Raw genomic sequence first — 15157 nt, 5'->3', positions numbered from 1 at the left:
GAAGCTAAAAGTTTTAAAACTATAGTATTAAGGACATGTAAGGGGGAAAATGAGAGTGCTTTAAGATCTGTACTTCCCTGTGGTGGGAGAGCGCATGAATGTTTGTTCAACAAGGGAAGTGACTGACATTAAATTAGCTGTGAGCACATAACAAACTTCTAGTAACCATGAAATTCTAGTTCCTGTTTTCCCTCCTTGGGGAGTTTTGAGCATGTGGAACAGAAATTAAGAGGACAATGACGTACTGAGTCTCCATTTGGTTCCTTTTACTTTTTTCCAAAGTTTGAGTCCCCAAATTCAGGGAAATGCAAATACTACTGGAAGCCTGGAAATGCTGAGGGACCTGACTGTTATTTAAATAATGTCAAAAAAAGGGTATATATTGCACTTTAATAAGATCATTGATGAAGATAGACATATAAATTAAATCCAGGGGAATTTTAAAATGTGCAATCAATGTTTAATTAGAAATTGCAAGCTTCAATTGACATTATCTTTGTTCCTGTCTTAAATTTGGATTTCAACAAACGTTTTTTTTTTTGCGGTATGCGGGCCTCTCACTGTTGTGGCCTCTCCCGTTGCTGAGCACAGGCTCTGGACGCGCAGGCTCAGCGGCCATGGCTCACGGGCCCAGCCGCTCCACGGCATGTGGGATCCTCCCGGACCGGGGCACGAACCCGTGTCCCCTGCATCGGCAGGCGGACTCTCAACCACTGTGCCACCAGGGAAGCCCCCAAACATGTATTTTTAAACTTTACTTTTATCTCAAAAGTTTTTCTTTGGGATCTACTAGATAAATGTGATGTCAAATTAGAACATCTTGGACAACACTGAGTGTCTAGATAGTTTTCATTTGCATGTATTTAAAAACACATTCTCACGTTCAATAAAGACCTAAGATAGGAAACAATGTCAATTAAAAGCATGGACACTGAAGATCAGAGATGATCTGTTTGAAACCAAACTCAAATATAAAATATTTTTTGGAATAAAAGTTCAACTCCCCAAACTCTTTGAAAATGGACAAACCGTTAATATGCAATATGCATAATATAGAGAGAATGGCAAACTCCATTATATTTATTGGTGCAATTTTATAAATGCAAATATATTTGCACATTGATGCTAATCAACTTGAAGAGTTCTTTGTTTCAGGGACAGAAGTCTCAGGGAGATGTTTGATTCTGCTGTGAGCTCAATGGAGAAGATATTCCCAATGTGTTACATTTTTGAAGATTTTTTTCAAAATGAATTACTTTGCAAAATGGGTATAAATGTATTTTAAGTGCAGTGTGTTAAGTTACTCCTTGTATAAAAGTGAGATCCTTGTAAAATTTCCAAATATTTTAGGCTACAGTAAAATTAAATATGTCAGGTAGTGACTTAAAATGCCAATATATAGTTATTATTTTTAATAAAATATAGAATTTAACTTTTATATCATTTAAAATTTAAAATATATGCTATTAGCTTCAGACCTCAATTTTGCATTATTATCTTTTATCACTTTTAATATTTTACTGTAGATCAGCATATTCCAAAGTGCATTCTTGGTGACACTAGTAATGAAAAATGTGCCACAAAAAATGTGCTATTCATCGAATAAGTTTGATAAAAGCTATGTATTATTAGGAATTATTCATAATTATTTTAAGTGTGATAATGACAATTTTATTTAAAAAGGGTTAATCTTTTAGACATGCAAGCTGAAGTATTTATTAATAAAATAACATAATTTCTGGAATTATTTCCACATATTTTGAAAGTGGAGAAAGATGGGTGTGGGGATGGGGCTAGGTTAGCCATGGGTTGATGTTACTCAGTTTGAGTGATGAGTACATGGGGGTTCATTTTACTATATAGCCTACATTTGTGTGTATTTTGTATGTATTAGAAATTCTGCACAATAAAACATAAAAAACATTAAATAAATAAAAGATGCACATCTCTTAAAAATTTTACAGTGCATATAAGAGCCATGAAGAATTTTGGGTAGAAAATTCATTTGTTTGTCTGGGCTCTTCCCAAACCTACTGACCATGGACTCTTCTTTTCAAGGAACACCTATTAATATCTCTCCTGGACACTCTGGGAACAGCTATACAATATCTACATAGAATGTTTTTTCATGTATCATAGTCCATGATAATTCTAGACTTCTAGCACATGGAAATTTTATTTACATTGTTGAAAATCATTAAGATAAAAATGGAAAATTAAAAAAAAGAATCCTTTTGTTATTTCCAAATTCTGAAATGTTTGAGGTATCTATGAGTAAAACATCTGATTGACTAACTTTAAAAAGTTTCATCAAGATTTATCATGTATATAAATATAATGGCAGAAATAGTGTTAAAGGAAGTGCAATTTCAAAGAGAGTGAATAGTAGTCCATATTTCAAAAGATAAGCATTTTTTGATTGAATATTAGCCACAAATCTAGTTATAAATGTTTAATAGCTAAATGGAAAACTGCTTTTTTTAAAAAAAAACTGCTTATCATTATCAACCTCAATAATTTTATTTTTATTATATTATATTTTTTATCCTAAATTTCTATGAAATTTAAGAATCTGTTAAAATCTTATTTGAATATCCATAAGTTATTTCTCAGGAAAACTATATTAGGTAAAAATATTCCTCAAAATAATATTCTGTAATTGCTAAATAAGATTTACATGTCTACAGTAAATGCTTTATAAGTTTGCATGTGTCAGAGTATAATTTTACTCTGTATAATTTTGCATTTTAGTTTCTAAATAAAGAATTTTATTATTTTTTAAAATAAATTACCTATACCTTTTTAACTTTGCATCAAAATAGACAGCCTGTATTACTATTTATAGACGTCCTATCTTTCTAAACTTTTTTATTGTTGACTTTTATAAAAATTCAAACAAGAACATTTGCATTAATTATAATATACTGCCAAAAATTGCATTAATTTCCATTGATGCCCATTAATTTGATAAATGTTTTGTCATTTGTACCGTTTGCACTGTCAAAACAAGTTAATTATATCTTACTGACATTTTTGACAGTTGCTTTAACTGTGGCAAAGAAAAAAGTGTCTTATTTGCTTCGACAAAAATTCAGTCTTGTCTATTGAAAATTTGAACTAAGCAAGAGAAGACTAGCACATGTCAGAAGTCTTGCAAGATCAGCTTAGGATCAATGGTAAACAGTGGTTCCCCAGAACTCTGTAATAGCAGTGCTCATATTTTGTAGTAGAAAATATTACATACCTGTATAATCTGTTCTTGCATAATGCCCATCTTCAGATTTAGTAGCTGTAGTTGTGTTATCTGTGTTAAAAAATTAACAATAAAGATTAACTGTTTCCTAGATATCCTTCTAACAGTATCTTCACTACAGTTAAGGAATTTTCAACTATATTTCTAAGCAATCTTTATACAAAGCAGATTTACAAGGTCAATTTCTGTTTGAGAGTGAATAATAGAAGGATAGAGGCTTTCTAAGGTTTAGGGCAAGGAGAAGGTTCACAGTTATAACTGAGATAAGTTGGGTAAAAGAATAACCAATCAAAAACAAAAAAGGATGTTTGTTTCTGAACAAGAAACAAAATAGAACGTTCCAGTACATGCTGCTTATAAAAATGTACTTGAAATATTTCTGTTGAGTAAATACCTAAAAGTGGTGTGATTTGCTTTTGATTTCAAGGTTGTCTAATAATCTTTAGATTCTTTGCTAAAAATGATTTTCACTTTCTTTTTTCCCTGTGCAAGGAGTATATCTGCTATCTTCTGAATATTGGCCTCTGGGTTGATGGCACTGTGAAGATACAGGCCCATTATATAGAAAAAAATATGGACTGTTGCCAATAGGCCCTCAAACTCCTCAAAATTGCTGCAGTAAAATGTAATGCCCATTGTAAGTCAGAATTGTCTTTCAAAAATGAAGCTGCTGCCTAATAAGGAGTTATCTCCACTTTTCATTTCTACACAAAGACTAAAGACATTCTTTAAAATGAATTTTGGTGTGAACATTACCTTGACATCGACCCAACGACATGACTTCAATTTTCTCCTGTTTCTGACATGATGCTTCTTTGATTTGACATGCATTATCATAAGATTTCCCATCAGAAGCACAGAGGGGATTGAAGTTGGTTTGAGAACAGTCAATGTTGCACACACACCTAAAGGAAGAGAGAAATAAAAATGTGTAACATCAATAGTGTTGTTACCACATTATAAATAAAACACAAAGTGGAAGAATTGCTAGGTTGGCAAAATGCAAGTTGGCAAAATTGAATTTTATCCTTCCAGGGGAAGTTCCTTCACTCTTCTACCTGAGATGAAAAGAAACATAGAACAAATCAAAAATAATTCAAAAGACTGAGCAATGGATAATAATAAAAAGGGAAAACTCAGAAAATAATCATCAGTTAATCTCTGCCACTGGAACTTTTAAAACATGTACATAAACTTCCGTGCTGATGCCTGCAGAATTTGAATAAGCTGAAGTAGCCATGAAACCCTGCTTTACAATTTCCTTAAATGAAATCTTGCTGTGTTACTTCTTTTCGCAGGATATTTGAATGGTGAAAGCTTGAGGAAAATGATTCAGAGGACATTTAAGAGAAAGTACACACGGAGATTATTTGGAATACAATCAGGAGTTAAATTTCTTCAGCATATATGAGGATACACATAAGATGTGCTAAACAGGAATCTTCAGTGGTCCTTAACGTTTTGAGGAGATCACCAAACCCTTTGAGAATGAAGTAAAAGGTATGGATCTCTCCTCAGAAATACCTATACTCATATAAACAACTCTGCATAATATTTTAGGGGTTTCATGGGCCCCTTGAAGTCTATCCCATGGAGCCCTTTCCCAGATACATACTACTCTTTCTATTTTCAGTTTTAAATAATTATAAGTTGATTATTGCTCATGATTTTATTATTTTTATTAATAGAAATAAAAATTTGGTGAATTAATGAAAATTAGGTCACCTGAATTAAGAGAATTAGACATTTAAAGCAAGCTTATGATTTTTCCTATGTCCTTATAATTCTCTGTGTTTTACAATCTACTTTGTCACTCAGAATATCATGTTTATGTGTGCAAATATGTTAGTGCCTTAGAATATAAACCCATTTAAAATTTCTATTAATATTTATATTACTTTTCTAAATAGATGATATGCTTCTTGAAGTGATGAATCACACATTTTAGTTTTGTATATCTACTTGGAGCTGAGCGTAGGATATAGTGATAACAAAAACAAGCAGCTGACTACCTGCTGGGTTCTAAACATGCATTGCTTTCTTTAATCTTTGAAACAGCCATTTTTCAGTCCAATGATATTACATAATGTCAGAGAGCTAGTAAATTGTGGAACAAGGACCCCCCACAGATGTGTTAAAGTAAAATACAACCCCTTTCCTCTTACTGCAGACTGTGTATGTTTCCCGGAAAAATTTAAACATAGCTACTTATAAGCAGGTTTCTGGACCTCCGTAAGTCTAGGGGAAAAGCCTAGGATTCTGTATTCTTAAGCAGTCAGCCTGGCACCAGACTCACTTCCTAGGAATCACTGCTTGATTGGTTTGTTGACTGAGTGAGAGAGGGTTTGTCTACACACCAGTGCTTCTCAGCGCGTAGTCTTTAAACCATCTGTATCAGAATTACCTAGATCTCTGTTAAAAGTGTTGGCAGATACTGTACTAATTCATTTAATATTTTTTTTTGTAAGAGAATTGCTTTAGGAACACTTGGTTATTTTTAATATTTCACTTATTTAAATACAAATAAGACAGATGGTAACCATCTCTACATGCTTAAGTCATTGAGAGTGGTGTTCCTACCTCGGCCGTGATGGTGCTACATGATGACAGCTACTGGGATCGCAACATTGCTTCCTTGGCTGATTCTTGGCATCTGAAAAATCTGAGATCAGGAGCTCCTACATGTTCAAAGAGCTTTTGGTCCTTTTCATAAAGGATTTGGAGAAGTGGCTTGTAGCTCAGGCTTGTTCTCCTTAACCATTTGTAGTAAATAAAGAGGGGAAGGGACTGACTTTTTTGTATTTTTAAAAAGATAGCTTCATTTATGTTGAAGACAGTTTAGGTTTTGACTGTTTTGGTGTTAGACTCTAGAGACTATCTCCTTGAAAGACAGTGAAATAATGATCTGTTAGCAGCAGCAGAACAGAGAGGAAGGTATGTGAGAACCTCTGTCCATCTGGAGTAAACTATGTAAGATATCAAGGGCTTTTCAGGTTTCTCCAAATTGAATACAAAGAAATTCAGGGATGTACACCATATATAATCTTGACAAAAAATGACTGGCAATTCAGAAGCCCATTTGATAATCATAACAAAATGGTGAAATGAGAATAGAGATGGAAAGAGAAAATTTGATTGAATTGAACTGGCCAGATTCAACGTTTCAGTGAAGAATTCACTTAATTAAGCCATAGCGCCAAATTCAACAATTGTTCAGGATATCTTACAAGATCTTCCTTTTCCAGTTGGCTTTTTTTTTTTTTTTTTTTCAGTTTGACTGATCTGATCTTAGTCCCACAGACTTTTTGATGCCGACATCTTCTTCCCTTTCCTTTTCTAGCATTGCTCATTCAGGGATCTCCTTTCAAGGTTTGTTTCCCCTTTGGAAATTCCTCATTCTTACTGCCTCAAATAAAGCCTTTCAGGAAATGCCTAAGATAAAAGTGTAGACATTTGGCATTTCTATTCTCATCTCAAAAGGAGGACCTAGATTCTTTCAGGTGAAAGTAAGATGGAGTTTTGCTGGGCTATAAGCTTTAGGAAAGCATGGGTTATAATTATCTTTTTCTCTACTGTATAGTGTTATCATACCTTCTCCTTCCTCCCTCCTCTTTGGGCCTTGCATATATTAAATAAATGCATGAGTATAATAAATTTGCTCATGAATTTCAGCAACAATTGGAAATTGGAAGTCTGTGAAGAATGTTTTTCTTTCTTTGAATAAGTGGAAAAAGCTTCATTGATTGCTGAAATGGCTTTAAAACTACGTAGCTTAGGGAAAGGGAAACGTTGGGACTGGCTTACAAAGACCTACCATTTCTACGTTTATGAAAGACCAATGAACTCTGATTATATGATCGTTGCTTACTATATATTTTTTGTACCTAAGTTTATTAGGCTTAATTCATCAGAAAACCATGCAAGATTTCAGGACCATGGTCTCAAACTGTTAAGTCTATCTTGATTTTTATCAGTAGTGGCTAAATCATCTTTGTGTTCCCTGTCCCGCCAATACCTTTCACACCCTAAACTTTCAATAACTGTGGTTTCAATACATACATAAATGAAACGAATGAGTACAGAAACATGATTTTATATTTTTAAAGAAAGGATAAAATTAATATAAATTCTCATCACTCTACTGCCATAGAAATAGACATAGGGTAGCTAAATAATTTTCTTGGCAAATATTAAATATCCTCACTGAGATCAAATGAATATTCAATTGAATTTGAGGATAATGATAATAATACTAGCTTATTTAATGATAGTGCCTGTCCTAGTGTTATGTGCTTTATATGTTATTACTCCTTTCATCCTTCTATCTCTATGAGGTAGTTACTTTTACCATCTTCATCTTACAGATAAGAATATGTAGCTTGGAGAAGTCACACAGCTTGTACACGGAAGAATCTAATTTCGAATATAGGCAGTCTGATGCCAAAGCCTGCACTGTTCTACATACTGTTCAGTACAATGAAAAACAAGAAAGATCCAAATGCCTACTATTAACTAATTAAACGAATGCTTTGGATGAATCGGGCTTGAAAAAACAAGGCTGTGTCTACTTTTGGAATACTTATCATGATTTTATGAATTTAAATAACACTGACTCAGTCTCTGTCTTCCCAAACAAGTGATCCAGGCTTTTTAGTATCATAGGGTCATGAGGATATATCAGAGAATATTAGTTTTAAAAAATTCTGAACTAACACTTGGTATTAGAATGAGTAACTGATACATGTGAAATTAATCTGTTTATTTAAGGCATCAATTGTTCAGAACATTTTATCCTTAATGAAACTCTATATAAAGTTGGCTCCACATAAAAACACACACAGACAGACACACATATACATATCAACACATTCCAACTGACTCTACTGAAATTACAAAATTGTTATGTTTTAGCACAAAATCCAAGTCTCTGCTTCAAAACTTTTTTAAAAGTTTTGGAAGTTCATATTCATTGGGCAGCATGGTTTTGTGTCTTTATATCAGTGGATGAATTTGTGTATGTGTGTTTGGAGAGGGGGCTCCCTGGTTGCATTTACTCCATTGTTAATGTGCCTGCTCTCTGGTTCATATTTTTACTTTTCTGCACGCTTCTCAAGGGCAGTGGGTCTTTTTTACCTTTGAATTCCTGGTACCTAGTACAGTGCATCATAGCAAGGCTTTAATAAATGCTTGCTGAATGAATTACTGAAATTGTGGCAGGATGGAGTTGGAAAAATTTAAAGAAAACAGTCATTGTCTAGATATTAACACATAGGAGAGAGAACCAGTGATATATTCAGATAAACTCTCACCTAACTTTGTGTTACTTGGCACATGGCATCTCTAAGGAAGGAGAAGGACTTGAAGAACTAAGGTTCACCTTCCTCCTTTTATTTGTGTCTGCACAGACAAAGGAAACAGAGCCCTCGCTAGCCCTTACCCTCCTCAATGGCATGGAAGTCCAAGTACAAAAAGATGTTTTCACCAGCCAGGTTACTACTTACATTCTGTGGTATTTGGGTGCTGTTTTTAAGAACCAATACAATTTGAATGTGGTCCTGACTTGCCAGTTTAGTACTGTTTCAAACCATTGAAAAGTATAAGGCTCTGATAAAAAGGTGACAGAATTATCATGTAGTGTAATAGTGAGAATGCAGGTCACTCTGTGCTTTCACAGCTTATGTAAACTAATCCAGGGTTTTGCTTTCTACAGAAATGAAAGGCGAACGTTTTTAAAAACAGAAACTATCCCTTCTTCCCTGCTTTTGGCAAATAATTGCATTATTATTCATTCTGAGAGGAGTAACTAGTTAATTACAGCATGTCACAAGTATTTTATGTGAGCCAAGGATCTGTAAGGCTGAGAACTGCATGGATGCCTTTAAGGTTTTTTGTGTTTTCTTTTCTTCTTTTTTTCAACCTATCTCAGTCTTTTGACACTTTGACACTGCGATTACATAGATCTCTTTTCTTCTAGGCTACAAAGAAAAAGAATCAGCCCTACTTGAAAATAATAATTTCAGGGGTCTCTATGTGGAAATACTCCCCTCTGAAAATCCTTCAGAGAAAATTAACATTGACTGAAAACCTTAGCTCTCTGAATTGTAAGAAAGAAGAGAAAGATCCAATAAGCTTAAAAGACCACTTGATGGAGTGAAGAATCTAAATTATAGGAAGTAAAACTCACATTTATAATTATTTCATGAATATTTTGGAGGCTTTGACATTAATTCAATTCCCTGCCTCCCTTGAAATGCCTCTTCCAAGAATGTTCTGAAATGAGTTAAATAAGCCTTTCCCGTGTATTTAAGAATGTCTTGTCATCCACCAGAGTGTGAGGATGCAAACGCTTCCAGGTAGCAAATTACTTATTCGTGTGTCTGGTTTGTGGCTGCCCTCTAATTTCACTAGATTTTGTTTCATCTGTCAAACATGCCTGTCACTTATTCCTCTCCCAAGTTTCTTGATCTGATGTCCATTCAGGATTTTGACCATACAACATTCCTAATCAGTTTTAAAGCACTCAGTTGCATGGCAGTGACGGTGGTTTCGGGGTTGTTTTGGACCTTGACTGGTTTGTTTCCCTGGAGCTTGTCTGTCTCTAAGGTTACGATGCAGACCCCTTCTGGCCTGGCCAGTAAATGAGGTCAGAGCTGCCGTCAGTGTTCTCCGTCAGAACTGTCATGGGTGAGCTGCATTATAGTAGTAACGGTAAAAACAGTGTGTACCTTTCACTCAAGACTCCTGTGATACTTTAAATCCATTTACTCATTAATTTTCATGTCACTCCTTTTGATGGAATTTGATTATAAATATTTTACCTGTAAAGAAGCTACAATTCAGGAACGACTGAGTTGTGGGGAAAAAATAAGGTAAGAGATGTGAAAATTCATTGAAAAGTTAAACCCTCTATACAAAGGGTGGAAGAGTGTTGACTGAGAGGTAAGGTGAGGAAGTCTACCATATTGTTACTCAGGTGACATATGTAAGCTTGGGCCAATAATTTTTTTTTTTTTTTAATTTGAGAATGGCAATCCTTTTCGTTTCGAAACCTAATAGGAAGGAGCAATGCCCTTCTCCAGACATGTAACCTAGGATTACGGTGAGGGGGAACACGCTTCTCTTGTACATGGAAAAAGTTCAGTTGCTATTAATATCTATCTTTTTATAAGGATTAAAGCATAGAAATTGGCTTATTAGATGGAAAGGATTGAGAAAATGTCTAGAACTACAGATAGCCAGTCCATGGGTGTGTGAGCGAAGGGAAACTAAGCTGAGGAACCCTTCCCCTAGGTGATGTCAGAACTTTCAAAACCAGAATCACATATTTAACAGGAGGAACGATTCTAGGGAAAGAGACCGACGGCCATGTATTAAAATAATGTCTAAAATAATAAAGGTAGATGGGAATGAGATTAGAGTTTGGAGTTGTGTATCAAATAGACCTGTGCTTAACTGAGGCTTGATCACTTACTAGTTGTATGGCATTGGACTAGTTATTGAACTTCTCCAAATCTATGAAAATCGTTTATAAATGTACATAAACTGCTTAACACTATTTCTCAAAGTTGTAATTACCTAATAAATATTGGTAATCGTTAACTTTTGGCTTAGTGGTTTCCAATCCTGGATGCAGAGCAAAACCTCTTGTGGGATATTTTGACCTTGGGTGCCAACACAAAGATTCTCACTAAGGAGGTCTGGTATGAGGTCAAGGTAACTTCAGTTGTCAAAAATGCTACAAAATGTGATTCTGATGTGCAGCTGTGATGAGTTGTAATCATAGTAAATACTCTTTCTTACCCTCTAAGACGAAGAGATTTTCCAAATTTAGTGTGTGTAAGATTCGCCATAGAAATTCTGATGCAATACATCTGGTATGGGACTCAGAAATCAACATTTTAAGCAAGTACCTTAGCTCTTTCTAAGGCAGATAGCTTGCACAGCCTACTGACAAATCTCAGCCACACCCTTTTTCTCTTTCTCTTTTATTCCATTATAAGGAGTTTAATATTCTTGTTTAATGTACATGCTTCAGTGATACGTATTCCTCCACATGCTTCAGGTCACATGTGTGTGGTTTCAGGTGACAGGAACAGGTGATTAAATGCACTGATTGAAAAACATCAATAGTGGAGAAGTCAGAAGGACTGATTCATCGAGCAAAACCAAGATGGAGTGGTGAGAAAGGAGATGAAAGTCTGGAGGGGCCCCCAGTGCCAGGCACTTAGCTCCAACTTCCACATGACTCTCAGGTTTAATGCTCACAATGTAGGGAGGAAACCATGGAAACTGAACTATGTCAAAAGATGGGTAGGATTTAACAGAATTGTGATGGAAGAAACGACATGGGGAAATGTGTGGAGGCAGAAGCGCACCGGGTGCTGGGGAACAGGAATAAATCAGTCTGATTGAAATGAACTCTTCCCAATAAAAGTGGCCGAGTCCAGCACTCTATAGACAGATTATAAAGGGCCTCCATTCCAGTCCAAAGAGTGGCCTTTATCTTCTAGTTAGTGGGGAGTCCTGAAAGCTTTCTGAGCACAGGGTGATGAGAAGGTCAACGTGATGAAAGGGGTGCTTTAGGAAGATTAGCTGGTAGTGGAGTGTGGGCAGGGAGACTAGTCACCAAGCTGTCACCGTCAGCTAGAGGGACTAGCAAAGGAAAGCTCAAGGGTGAGGCAGTCACTTGAAGGAAGAATCAATAGGGCTTAGTGGCTCGATACTTAAGGCATATTGTAGCAAAGCACTAAGGTAAAAGATGTCACCCCTATGCATTTCCTGCTCTACCCTTTCCTCCTTTTTTTTTTTTTTTTCCTGACCTGTGTTCTGTTCCAAATCGGAAACTTAAGAGACGAGCAGCCAGGCTCAGGGTGGCAGCTGCATGTGGGATTCAGGAAGGCATTTTTTCCTCTCCTGTTAGGGAGAATTTTCTTTCTTTGCTACTGGGACAGAGGCAAACAGGGTTCTATCATGATGTAGATATCATGTAAGCACCCTTAATTGTGGTTTAGAGAATTATTCCTTGGATTTTTAACATACACCTGGCCTGAGTCCAGGACTGATTGATGAGGACTGTGGTGGCAGGTACGATTAGTGCCATTGCTTTAGAGAGCAAACAAGCCTCCCTCCAAGGCCTCGAGTGCTCCCACGCCCCTCTTCAGTATATAGGATGTAGTTGAAGCAGGATTGAGCTCGTGATCCATTTTCATGTATCACAGTTGCATTTTTCTCAGGATTATTTTTTCCTTTTTGAAGCAGCTGCATTTACATCTTAAAATAATCTGAGTAAACAATTCTTCTTACTCATATACATTTTTAAAAGTATCTTGAAGCAAAAATCCCTCATTAGCGTCATGTGTATGCTCTTGCTCATTAAGCTGGAAAACATATTCAATAACCAAGGGTGACTCTCTGATTACTAAGAAGCACGGTCGCTCTGACTAGATGGGTCTTAGTACACAACAGAGTCGGAAAGCATGAAAACCCCAGAATAAAAAATTGGAAGGAAAAACAATATAATGAAAAAATCGCATTTGAATAACATGATAGACTGAATTCCCACTCACTCCTTTCTGTCACAATCCATGTTGAGTGTTTTAGCACCTTCCTTTAGGACCAGCTGTGGGATTCCCACACCCACTGAAGCCAGTGGGGTGGCTTCATGTTTATATTTTACAAACTGGCCCTCTGGTATGCTCTCCTTTGCCAAAGGACTTTCAGGAGTAAATATGCATGAACATCATTACAGTCTAGATTTTCCAGAAAGCTGCAATTTCATATCATGCCCTTGGATTTTATCCATGAGATATAAGAAACAGTAGATGAAAAATAACTCTGCATTGTGGTAAAATTGCTAGTTTGAAAACACTGTCCATTACATTGTTCAGGTGGTTTTCATTTGTCTGTTTAATTTTTATTTAGTTTCCTATAAGGACACTCATGATAATTCTTTTCAAAGAAAAAAGGTAGTGTTACTTGATGATATGTCATATCTCCTTTTATTAGGTAATGTCACCTTAAGACCTGATGTGTTTTCCTTTACTCCTTGGCTCTCAGGGAGCTAAGAGCAGTGAGTGAGTAAGAGTGTGTGTGTGTGTGTGTGTGTGTGTGTGTGTGTGTATAAATGATGGGTGATAAATGGGAACAATAAAATACCTATCCAACAAGTTTCATTCAGTTTTATTGATCTTATGATATAAAGGTAGGAAAATAAGGTGACCTTTGTATACTTGCAGCGTTTCCTCATGAAATTAATTCTCGGTGCTTTTGTAACATGTTTTTTTTCCAGACTGATGTCCACAAAAGTTTATGCTGTTATAATTGAGTAAAAAAATAAAGTGTTGATTAAGTTATGCTGGCATGAACTAAATACATTCATAATTAAAACTTGTATCAAATAATCTCCCTTTATGATTACATCATCCTCTATCACTTATTAATTTTAGTGTCAATTTAATTTAAATTTGTTTTTAAAATAATATTTAATACATATTATAACATGCTATCATAAATTTCATATTTGAATAATGAAAAATATGATTAAAATATTCATAAGGATGTTATATACCAATCCTGGAAAGAGAAGGTAGGAAATATAATTAAGGAAGGAAGATGCCTTTAACTTTATCCATAATGTTATGTCTCTTAAGAAAAGATCAAAAATAAATATGGTAAAATGTTTGTTAAAACTAGGTGGTGGATGCACATATGTTATATTTTTGATAGTTTCAAAATATAATTAAAGATACAAATATTAGATTTGACATTTTGCTTAAATGTCAAGCTTAGTAAATATTTTTTGCATCGATTTAGATCTAGATAATCTATTTCTAAATTGTTTAAACCACATTTGAAAAAAATAATATGAGCATGGAGAAATTCCAGTAGGCTAAAATGTATCTTTGTAAATAACAACTGTTTATGTCTATATAAAAGTGACTTTCAAGTAGAGTTTGTTATATGAAGGGAATCATCTCCGTCCTTCTCTCTCTCTCTCTCCTCATCTTACTTGTTCATCCACTGAAATGTTAAACTTGCAAACACATGGTGGCATTTTAGTTTACAGGCCAAGCCAGCATTCTTCATTGACTTCCTGCAGTGTTGCCAGTGAGTTTTGATGCCCTGAAACAGGGCTGTATGGCAGTGTTGGCAGCCAGAAATAGTCGTGAGCTATTCCGAAACCCTTGGGATGAAGGACTTTAAGTAGAAGTGTTTGAACATTTTGCCTTGAAATAAGACTGCTTTAGAGTTTCTCAAACATATTAAGCTTTAAAAGGTAAAAAGTTACAGGATGTGTGAATATCTCCCTGCTGCAAACTCCCGGTAAGGTCCTCTTGTTAAAGGTGTTTGGAGGTCTGCAACTATTACTGCCACAGTTTTTTGTGTTTTTGTTTGTCTTTTATTCCTAGGCACATGCATTTTCATTTATCACAGATCTCACTGAATTCAGTCTAACCCCGTACATGTAGTTGATCATCTACTTGGTGCCAGGTACTGGGCTAAATATCACAGACACCACGATGGCCCATGTGATCCCAGCTGGCAACAGAGATCACAGTGAAATGAGAAAAAAAAGTATCCACAAAACCGTCATCAAAGTTGGCATAAACAATGTGTTTTGAGAGCACTGAGGAGAAACAATGACTTCTACCTGGAGGACCTTGAAAGGTTTCAGGGAGAGTATGATGCTTGAACTAGAACTTGAAGGAGGAGTAGAAATTTAACAGGTGGTTTCCATGGTGACTTGTAGCAAGAGAACTTCTAAATCCTTTACTGCACTGAAGTTACCTCCATAACAATATAATTTCTTATTCTCTTCCCTCTGTTGACTCTCTCCTCTGTGTACATGATAAAACATCTTTCTTCTTCCCTAAAACTCATGTCTCCTGTTTCATGTTAGAAATG

At 35.4% G+C, this 15157-nt stretch overlaps 1 protein-coding gene across 1 annotated transcript in view; it reads right to left on the bottom strand.

The window, feature by feature from the left end:
- The window catches only part of TMEFF2 (transmembrane protein with EGF like and two follistatin like domains 2), a gene marked incomplete at both ends in the record, with an annotated part of 254838 nt that overhangs the window by 47739 nt on the left and 191942 nt on the right, over positions 1-15157 (bottom strand). Inside the window, 2 exons of the mRNA XM_079710193.1 lie at positions 3245-3304; positions 4010-4158. Of these exons, the coding sequence (XP_079566319.1) occupies positions 3245-3304; positions 4010-4158 (209 nt within the window). The remainder of the gene's footprint in view (positions 1-3244; positions 3305-4009; positions 4159-15157) is intronic.

This window comes from Hyperoodon ampullatus (genome assembly GCF_949752795.1).
Source record: "Hyperoodon ampullatus genome assembly, chromosome: 8".
Classification (NCBI taxonomy): Eukaryota; Metazoa; Chordata; class Mammalia; order Artiodactyla; family Ziphiidae; genus Hyperoodon; species Hyperoodon ampullatus.
Note: the sequence above shows the minus strand (reverse complement) of the source record. Positions and strands in the feature narration are given on the sequence as shown.